At 31.4% G+C, this 11,454-nt stretch overlaps 1 protein-coding gene and 1 long non-coding RNA gene across 2 annotated transcripts; one reads left to right on the top strand and one right to left on the bottom strand.

The window, feature by feature from the left end:
• Positions 1-2,541: 2,541 nt before the first annotated feature.
• Positions 2,542-4,605, top strand: LOC107059166 (uncharacterized). Its single transcript, XR_001472526.1, has 3 exons — positions 2,542-2,993; positions 3,135-3,242; positions 3,886-4,605. It is a non-coding gene; the product is annotated as an uncharacterized lncRNA (long non-coding RNA).
• A 232-nt stretch (positions 4,606-4,837) lies between these two features.
• LOC107059165 (probable inactive receptor kinase At5g67200) lies at positions 4,838-5,307 on the bottom strand. Its single transcript, XM_015305615.1, has 2 exons — positions 5,086-5,307; positions 4,838-4,981 (listed from the first exon to the last, which is right to left on the bottom strand). Exons 1-2 carry the CDS (start codon positions 5,305-5,307, stop codon positions 4,838-4,840), a joined length of 366 nt encoding a protein of 121 aa, XP_015161101.1.
• Positions 5,308-11,454: the final 6,147 nt, after the last annotated feature.

Genomic DNA, 11,454 nt, shown 5'->3' with positions numbered 1-11,454 from the left:
ATCATCCCTAACCAAGAGGTCTCAGGTTCGATTCCCCTTGGGTACGGAGTCGCCTTGAATGATATATTTACCAACAAACTAACAATCAATTAGTAAATTTATTAGAAAAACAAATAATCATACTAACGTATTTAAAATTTATTACCAACAAGGGTTGTGGTGGAGTGGTAAGTACTCCTTCATCCTTAACCAAGAAGTCTCAGGTTCGATTCCCCTTAGATACGGAGTTGCCTTTGTTAGGGAGCGCTTTACTCCCCAAAAATTAGTTGGTGAATTTACCAACAGAAATTTCAGGGCCATGTTTCAAAATTTTGTAACAACATCTTTGGGTGTTTACCAACTGATTTTTTGTTGATAAGTTTACCAACAATTAAAATCGATTGGTAATATTTACCGACGAGCCTTTTAGTAACGGATTAATATAAGTTGGCATTTGGTTGGTAACTCAATTTGCCAATCAAATTTATCAACGAATTTTTTTGTTGGTAATTGAGGTTCCTTTTGTAGTTTGTACCCTTTGTAAGACATTTAGTTATAAGTTGTGCCTTGTAAGACATTTTGGTGTTTGTGACCCTTTGTAAGACATTTAGGTAGTTGAGCCTTGTAAGGCATTTTGGTGTTTGCGACTTGCTTGTTATGATGTGTCTTAATATATTTGTCATGATGTGCCTTGTATTCTCCGTTGGACCTTATATATATTCACACAATTCTCCAAAGGCTTTCAAATCCTAAATCACTCTAAATCTCTTTGATCTTCAATATCCTAAATTTTTTCTTAAGTTATTAAAGCAAAAAGAAAATAACTTTACATCAATCGTTGTAGAATCAAGACTAATATAAGGTAAGTTAGTGGTAAACTTCTAAATTTATATTTTTAATTAATAGTTTAATTTTAATTTGTAGTTTCAATATTGATGTAATTTTTTTCTTATTTTGATATATAGATGAATCAAGGAAATTTTATACATCCTAGACCAATTGAGTATGATGTTTTAACGTTATAACAAGATCATCGATCTGAAAAAATCTAAAATGGTGAAATAACTGCGAAGGATACACATTTAACAGTGCACCGATATGATCATGAATTATTGCAACACATACTAAATAATTCACGTCATCGTTGTGTACTAAATTATTTTAATTACACGGATTTTAGAGGTGTTCATGAAGTAGGATACATTCCGTGCGATACCAGCATTATTACTACTTTGATTGAAAGGTGACGGCCACAAACTCATACCTTTCATATGAGTACTGGTGAAACAACAATAACTATGCAGGACATGAAAATTATGTTCGGCATGATTGTTGATGGTACACTGATTCTTCTAAAAAACGTTAAATTCATAGATTTGGTTACTATAAAAAATTAAATTTATGATTTAACCGGTTGGTTTCCTCCACAAAATTGTTTTCAAGGGTATATAATTTTTTTTATCATCATTAATTAATTATATAAAAAATTCAAATGAAATAATCAATAATTCCACTGATGTAGAGGTACTACAAAAATTTAGATTGTACTTATTTTGGTTGCTCAGAGGAACATTATTTCCTGAAGGAAATTTACTTATGATTTTTTTTAATTGAAATGAGTGACATACATGTATTAGCAACACAAGCTTGGGGAGCTACCACACTTTCTTACTTGTATCATTCATTATGTGGTGAAGTAAGAAAGTGTGGCAGCTTCCCAAGCTTGTGTTGCCATTGCATGTATGCTACTCATTTCAATAAAAAAAAATCATAAGTAAATTTACTTCCTGATTTATTAGGAAATAATGTTCCTCTGAGCAACCAGAATAGGGAGAATCTAACTTTTTGTAGTACCTCTACATCACTGGAATTATCGGTTATTTCATTTGAATTTTCTATATAATTAATTAATGATGATGAACAAATTATATACCCTTGAAAGTAATTTTGTGGAGAAATCCAACTAGTTAAATTATAAATTAAATTTTATCTTGTAACCAATCTATGAATTTAGCTTTTTTTAGAAGGGTGTACCATCAACAACCACATCAAACATAACTTCCATGTCCTGCATAATTATTATTGTTTCACCAGTTCTAATATGAAATATATGAGTTTCTGGCCACCACCTTTCAATCAAAGCAGTAATAGTCGGCATTGCACAGAATGTGTCCTACTTCAAGAACACCTCTAAAACCTGTGTAATTAAAACAAGTTAATATACGAGGATGAAGTGGATTATTTTGTATGTGTTTCCAAAATTCATGATCATGTCGGCACATTGTTAAATGTGCATCCATCGTAGTTATTTCACCATTTCAGATTTTTTCAGACTGATGATCTTGTTGTAACGTTAAAACATCATACTCAATTGGTTTTAGATGTATAAATTTCCTTGATTCATCTATATATCAAAATGAGAAAAATAAATTACATCTGTATTGATGCTACAAATTAAAATTAAATCATAATTAAAAATATAAATTTAAAAATTTACCATTTAATTACCTTATATTAGTCTTGATTCTACAAAGGATTGATGTAAAGTTATTTTTTTACTTTGATAACTTAAGAAAAGATTTAGGGTATAGAAGATTTAGATTTAAATATTTATATATTTTGGGATGAGCTAATATTAAGAATTTGAATAAATAAAAGATTATTTTCTAGAATAAATAATAATAAAAATTGAGCCGGGTGTATTTTTAGATCAAAAGCTGAAATGAGGGGCATCTTTGAACTAAAAACAAAGATGCTGAATATTTTTAGACCAAAAAATGGAAGGAGAGTAATTATTTACTTGTGTCCAGGGGCGGAGCTAGCATATAGTTAGGAGGTTCATCTGAACCCCATTCGGCGGAAAATATTACTATTTATATATGGTTAACATTATTTTTTATGTATACATAGTAGATGTCGAACCCCCTTCGATTAGTTTGTGGTTTACTTCTTCAGATTTTGAACCCCTTATTAAAAATCCTAGCTCCATCATTGCTTGTGTCACGTTTAAATAGGTACGAACATATGATGTCATCCTTCTATTTGCTTGAGCATAAATTCTTTCTTCTATTATGTTTTTTTTTTTGTTTTGTTTCATATATATTTGAATTTGATGATGTATAATTATATCAAGTTGCTTCTTTTTTTATACACAGTTGTGGCTTGATATTTGGTGACTGCAACATGAACTTCTTCATCGAACAATGTTTGATTATAAAGATTTATATGTTAAGCTATACATCAGAGCAACGAAATCTTAGTAGGTTAGTTGGTGGCCCTGAACTTTTATCTTATTTTGATTCCCCATTATAATTAACCACCTCCTTTATTTTCCGTTTCCTTATCGCCAATTAATAAAAAATGATAAGTCATATATACTCCCTCCATTCTACTTTGGTTACCTTATTTACAATTTCTTCTGTGTCAATCAGTATGATATATTTTGCATTTCGAAACTCAAACGATTATATTTTCATATGGCTTATGAATATGAAGTGCTGGTGATTGTAATTTATAAATTTTTTTACATAATTTTCAAATATGTAGATTTTATTTTAAGACATTTTAATATTACGTACTATCAAAATTAAGAATTTTTCTTCTTTAATGTTTTTTCTGAAAATATTTTTCAAATGTATATATTAATTTTATTTCCAATAATTTGAAGAATCTATGTCCAAAAATTAAATGTAATTTGACCCTCGTACTGGGAACCACACCAAACAATGTGGAATGGTAGGAGTAACTAATAAAGAACATACCATGTGATTTAAGTTTTTTTGTTGGTTATCCTTCCAGTGCTCAGATTAATGTGGATTCACGTCGAAAAATTTCAATTTTTTTTGATACTTTTGCATGTTGAGGTTGATCAGATGTGTGACCACAAAGTTTATTGTTATGATGCAGGTAGATTGTTGAAAGAATTAGCTATCACGGAGTACATGCAGAAGCAAAATATTAGAACAAAAGTATATAAAGTTTTTGGAAGAGCTCGCAACTCATTTGCTATCCTTACCATTTCATCGCAACAATAAAAGAGTTGCGATGTTTAATTACTCTCTTCATCTCAATTTATGTGACATCATTTGACCGGATACGAAGTTTAAAAATAAGGGAAGACTTGGTTATGCTACCCAATTGTCCTTACTAAAGTTGCCTTAATGCTTACTTTTAGTTGAGTTTTCTTCTCAATAAAGTCTGAATGACAGCAAAATAGTAATCAAAAGTGCATACATGTCTGTGAATCCTACAATATATATTTCACCACACTTGAAATCAAAAGTCAATAAAAGCATAAAGCTATAAGAAATTAATGTTAGACACATTTTATACTAATTTCTATCCATAGCCTTCTTTGTCTATTTGAAACTGTATGTAATTTTGCAATTAACCATATGAGAATTTATATGTTGCAATAAACTAGTAGATAATAGAGGATTCATATTACCCAAGTAACAATACAATACATTACGAAAGAATATGTTGCTAGTTCATTCTTAGACCATATCTTTGACGTCTCTTCTTTTGCCTTGTTCGCTTCTTAGCAGCAATTTGCTGAGAAATATCTTCAGCAAAGTTCACATACCATTTTGGTTTTTCCAGTAGGAACATGAGGCCTCCCATCAACAATCCAAATATCATACCAAAACCATAACCTATTACGAAAGGATAGCCGGACCCGTTGAAAGCCGGCATTTATTGATGGCTCGGATAGAAAGCTGGGCTAGGTCTTCTTCCCTTAGAGAGGCTTATTCTCCTTTCCCGAGTTTTCAAATATTTGCTTTTGTCTCTGTTTATTCTATTATTAGTTCTATTGTTCCGATCCGCTTGTGTTTCAGGAAATCAAACCGAAGTCAATTCATTCAACAAGATCTGTTCGGATCAGATCTACCAGCGACCGGATTACCATAGCTTCCCATGTGAATCCGCTCACAAAAAATGAATCATCATCATCATCTTGTTCAAGTGGCGACTCATCTGACACATTATTGTTTCCACATTCCTTTGAAAGTGGAAATCCACATAAATCAGGATTTTCACAATATGAATCATTTGGAAATGTATTGAACTGCGCCCAGCCAAATGATTGTATGAAAGGTTTAAGACCTCAAAAACTGTCAAACACGACAATAGACCTGGAATTTCTCCAATGAGTCTGTTCCATGAGAAATCTAATGCTTTGAGCGCCTGCAACTTTGCAATTTCTGCAGGAATATGACCGTGGAAGCTGTTGTGAGACAGGTTGAGTAGCACAAGTGAGCTCAGACTTCCAATGGAATTTGGAATATCTCCTTCAAACCTGTTGCTTGATAAATCAACACTTGTCATGATTGATGTGATTCTCATATCATACGCATTACCTTTTATCACCTTGTAAGTTGTAAAGGTAATACGTGTGAGTATTTGTACTTTTTTTTTTCTTCATCCACATCCATCATACCCTTTAAACTTTTGAACAGATTAAATGGCAAAGTTCCAGTGAACCCATCGAAGGTTTATACGATAATATTTTTTCTTTATGGGTCATTCCATCATTGGTTTATGTTTTCGTTTCCCTTATGTTTTAGTATAGTAAGGATAATATCACTTAATGCCTTTTGGTAGATCACGATTTTATCATCATCATTTAGGCTTTATTTATAGACGAAGTGATCGTTAAGAACTTACTGTTCAATATTGAATGAAGTCTTTTCGCGTAATTGATATGTTGGAAAGGATACATTTCACTAGTCTTTAGAGTTTTTTGACCTGTGTATGTATAAAGTATAATAATTCAGGTATAAAATGTAAGACTATTTTACTTTGTGTTTAGTTTGAGTTATTATATCGTCCTGAAATTATTTGTCACATTATTTATATCTTAGTGATGAGATAAATTATCTCATATATATATGATGAAATAACTTATCCCAAAATAATTTATTTCAAATTAATTAATTTTGAGATAATTTGTCGCCAACCAAATGATGCGCTTATAAGCTATTTCAACTATGCCTCTATATTCTCACAGAGTAATTTAGTTAGCAGTAGGCTGTAGAAACTGAATAGTATTCCAACTAACTAAAAGGTTTATATTGAAATAAGTTCAAATGGAAGAAAAAAATTTGTTAATAGAAATCTATTTCTTTTTCCATATATATTTTTAAGTAATAAGTAAAAGTTTTGGTGGCCCAAATATTCCGTCATCCACCTTTGGGTCCAATATTGACCACTTTTATAGTGGATTATCATTTAAATATTTTTTAAGTACGTGACGACCATCTATTGGTTACAATTTAATTATTTAAATTAATTTATAAACTCATTCATTACTAATTATATTCAATCCAAATTGACTACACTCTACTCGAGTTAACTATATCCGACCCAAATTAACTACACTCGTTCCAAATTACATTTACTCCACCGATTAAAACATATACACCCTTAATTTGGATATGATATAGTTAACTTGAGTTGAGTGTAGTCAATATGGGTCGATATAAGTAGTAATGAATGAGTTTATAAATTAATTTAAATAATTAAATTGTAACCAATAGATGGTCGCCACGTATTTAAAAAATTTATTTAAATTATTTAAATAATAATTTGTTATAAAAGTGGTCAGTATTGGACTCAAAGATGGATGACAAGGGTATTTGGGTTCCAATAGGTATATGATAGGGGCTGAGAACCCTAGGCCCGCCTACGTGGCGCCACCATAAACCAGGATTCCCTTTAATTTTATTTATTTCCAAAATTAGCCTTCCCTTTCATGAAAAGTTGTGTCTTTTATAAAAAAAATGTGACTTTTATAAAAAGTTGCGACTTTTACGAAGAGTAGCAACTTTTATGAAGAATTGCAACTTTTATGAAGAGTTGCGACTTTTATGAAAAGTTGCAACTTTTATTAAAAGTTGTGACTTTTGTGAAAGGTTGTGACTTTTTCAAAGAGTTGTGACCTTTTCAATAAGGCACAATAATCATTTATTCACACTACCCTTTGTTGTCTATAAATAAAATGATTTCTTCTCATTTTAAAACAACGAAAATTATGGACTTCTTCTTCTTCTTCTGCACAATTAAATATTCGTGTACTTTGATCCTGTTGAGTGGCTCACTGACACCATTGTTTTTGTATCAATACACTGGTGAATACAATCGTTCTATCCTGAGAGGATCTATTTCTTTAAACCTCGAGTACTAGAGGGAAGAATTTCCTTAAGGGGGACAATGTGCATTCAGTGGACTCAATTTTTTCCATTCTATTTCATTCTATTGTTACAGATCCTGGTATGTTTTTACAGTCATTAATTTATGCTTGTGTTATTAATTGTTATTTTTGAGTACATATTTTAAACTTTGTTGTTTATGTTTATGCTTTTGATCATTATGTTGAAGTAAAGATATGTTAATAAAGAATTTGATGTAATCATTAGACTATTGGTGTCATGTTGATTAAAATTCTTAAACTTGTAAAATAAATGACTTTGATCTTTATAGAGTTTTCAGTGGCTAAAAGATCTATGGGTTGTCCAAGAAGGGACTTTCGAGTGTTCAGAAGTTATGGTGGTTCCACACTACCTTGGAGTTTTAGTTATTCAATTTTCTATCTTATTGAGACATTCAATCGATTAGTGACATCCAAAAAATAAAGGAATGTAGTGGGATGGTAAGTATTGTACTCAACCTTAATCAAAAGTTTGGAGTTCAAATGTTGGATTTGAGTCAATGAATTACCCCTCAAAGTAGGATGAATCCATATTAATCAAATATTAATGAAATAATTATCTCCTTATAAACATTAGATTAAAAGTCGCAAAAAAAAAGTTTTACCCATATTGATTGAAACATAAAGAACAAAATATGCCTTTTGGCTATCAAAGTAGTCTCATCGACTGCGAGTGATTTTGAATAAGGGACTTGCCAATAAATCATTTAATCCAAATTGTTTGAGCGGCATACGTTATTTCATTGAACTCCAAGAGATGTGTTTTTACCATGTAATTAACTTATCAAGTACACAACTAATTATATAAGATGTATAATATTTTGATTATGTATGTAAAGGCCTTGAATAGGAAAAAAAAACTCTCGCAATTGATGAATTAAATGTTTGTACCACTTTTTGAAAATATAAATATAGACAATGAAACAATTACATATATTTTCTAAAGACTATGATGATGAATAACTATAGTAAAATGAAGAATTAATAACAAAATGCATAAACACTTAGAATTAAATCTTTTGGTTTAAGATTAAAAAAATATTTCATTTCATCTTTGGATAAAATATTCTTGACAATTTATCGTAGGACTATACCCACTCGAAAACACTTATATTATCAAATGTTCAGAAGTAGATTATTGACGTAGTTCACCACCGCGCGAAGCACGGACAATTCACCTAGTTTTTAATAGTTCAAGGATATTTTAGGCTCTTTTTTCATTGTTTTTGAAGCCCAATGTTTTATCACTTGCGGACGCTATTTGAGTTATTGTGATTTTTATGTTACCACCTGGTATTGCAAAAAAATTTCCTTTTCCTATAAGTAGAAGTTTTAAAGGTAGGACAAAAGGGCAGTATCGGCATTTTATCAATAATTATTCAGCATATATATATTATTGTAAAGTAATTTTTTTAGCTTTGAGCTTCCTCTGCTTGCTTTTTCCCTCCATCTCTAATGGGTTTTCTTCTCTCTTTCATTAACAGTTCCTCTTTCTATTTTTTGCTTAATTTTTCATTATGAATGAAAATGTTTGCCCATTTTGTTTGAATGAAAATTGCACTTTGTTTATGTTTAATTGTGTGATATGTTGTTTCCCTATTCTCTTTGAATAATGTCTTTCTAGAATTCTTACATGCATGTCACTAATTTTTGTAATTGAATGAATTTTATACCAATTTGAAGTGGATTATGCACATAAGGTGCTTGGTATTATGTATGTAAGAGCTGAAATTTAACTTTTATATTTTGTTGTTTTTTTTTTTCACGATTATGTATTGTTTTTTGTGATGAAATGAAAATTCCATTCCATTTGATTTAGTTAATCGCATATATCCATTATTAACTTGTAGAATAATCTTTTTTGGACAGGAGAATTCATAAATATATGAAATTGTTTGGTATCATTTTGAAATAACAAGTCAAAGGTCGTCAACATAGGTACCTTTTGTTTCATAATTGTAGAAAATTATTATCTAGTTACTCATGTTAATGTTCTATGTTCAAATATTATTTACAATTGTGTTAATACAGTTTGATGTTTATCAAAATAAAATGTAAAATTTGTTTACATATAAAGAGCTCTTTAGATAATGAACTTATGCAGAACATCATGTATAGTTTAATGAGCAATTTGCTCTTTTCATCCCATAATATGTCTGTGTATAGTAGTTGGATGCTACATTTCATATGACTATTAAAGAAGGTTAATACTTATGTAGTAGATTAAACGATGAGATTCTTCATAGGACGTTAGATAGTGATTGTTCCTTCAACTACCAAACACATGTTACAAACATGCCACTTCTTTAAGCTCTGGTCTAATTCCACAGTGTTCTGCCACTTTTAGATGAATTTTGGTTTTAATTTTCAATTTTAGGATCTCTTGTAGTTGTCTTTGCCTAATTTTCTTCTACTTCCGTCATTCTTCTTTTTCTCTCTGTTCTTGATTTGTCTGATTCTGCTTCTTTGCATAAGGAAAGTGCACTTGTTAAACGAGGTAAGATTGTTGAGGTCTTATCTTAAGGTTTAAGATTGAAGTTTTAACTCTCATTTCAAAGTTGGATCAGACAATTGAAAGATTCAAATGTGATACAACTATTGTCAACCAAGAACTTCTGCACAGACTAAATTAGATTCGAATGTAGTAGGGATTGGGTTTTATATCTTTCCGTTTGACTAGATGACTTTTTTTTCTTAGAGATATGATTCGAAATTTTTATGCATGTTGGTCCCTTTTTGTTGTTTGATATTCGGGTTACTCATTGCCCTTTGTTTCTATGTTTGATTCAGCAAAACACACTATGATTTTCAGTTCAAGTTTCTTTTTTCGCTTCTTTGGTCACATATATATAGATGGTAGGTAAAGAGGACAAGTATAATAGTTTGGGATAAGATTTTTCATTGAAGTTACTAGTATGTAGAGTTTTTTATCTTTTCTGTCACGACCCGGGAGCACCCCCTAGTCGTAACACGGCGTACTCGACCCCGAAGGGATCTTATACAAGCCTCATAGCTCATTCATTGTATAAGATACTTGAAAACAAAGAGGAATTAAAAACTTTCTTTACAATCAAAAACATTTTCATTAAAAAGCAAGCGGAAGACTTTCTAGACTTTGTACATTATGTCTCAAACCATCTAATACTTTGAATACAACATGGGGACTTAGCCCATACAAAAGCTTAAACAATACTAAAGACATAAAGGGAACACAATGGGTTTTGTCCTCGAAACTATGAGGACTCACCAAGTCTTCATCTTCAAGCACCTTAGAAACCTACTCCTCAAGCATAGAACACCAACATCTCCAAACCCTTCACTTTAGTAAGAAAAGGGGAAGAATGGGGTTAGCACAATTAAGTACTAAGTATGATGACCATGCAAAAACCTGCTTAAAAAGAACATTTGTTTGAGAGTCATGCTTTTATGCCATTTTGGTAAAACTTCATGAAATACAAGTATAAGAGACATGATATTCAATCATAACCAACATACAAGTCATTATTCACTTTAGAACATAATCAACATAAAACCATTACCTTCACATTAGCCTTCACCTCAAGCAACCCTCAAGCTGTACCTTGTGCAATGTATGGGTAGCGTCCCATACCACCACCCACACTAAGGTATCACCTTAAGGTCACCAAAAGTGAACTTACCATTCATCCTTTCCACCTTTACACAATAAAGCATATAAGAGGCATAAACATTACATAAGTAACATCATCACATTAAAACCAACATCTAAGACAACTCTAAGTCATACCTGTGCAATGTGCAAGTAGCATCCCATACTACTACTCACACTAAGTACTCCTTTGAAGTCACCATAGACAAGGCACATTCATACTCAACAAGTCATAACAAGGAAGTACCCATATATACAATCCAAGTATAGCATGCATCTTCACATTAAACATATAAGCATTTAAGTCACCCATTCTTCATTAGCTTCATTAAGAACACCTTCATTCATTAGACATTAAGCCAACATTCTTATTAACATCATCATAAGAGCCCATTCATTTCATTTAACATTATAAAGGAACACACCATGACTCCTCTCAAAATGCCTACTTGTGCAATGCATAGATGGCGTCTCATACCACCACCCACACTAAGTAGTACACCCTTAAGAAGCCATAGTTCATTAACATTCTTTGTGGGGGGGTAACTTAACTGACATAGACCTTATGAGCTTGACATGGAATCCCGGTGTCACCCTCAATGGATAAGGGATTCTTACTTGCCTAAGGTAGGACCAT

This window comes from Solanum tuberosum, unplaced genomic scaffold (assembly GCF_000226075.1).
Source record: "Solanum tuberosum cultivar DM 1-3 516 R44 unplaced genomic scaffold, SolTub_3.0 scf00886, whole genome shotgun sequence".
NCBI lineage: Eukaryota > Viridiplantae > Streptophyta > Magnoliopsida > Solanales > Solanaceae > Solanum > Solanum tuberosum.
The sequence above is the reverse complement of the archived record's forward strand: the minus strand, read 5'-3'. Positions and strand labels throughout refer to the sequence as shown.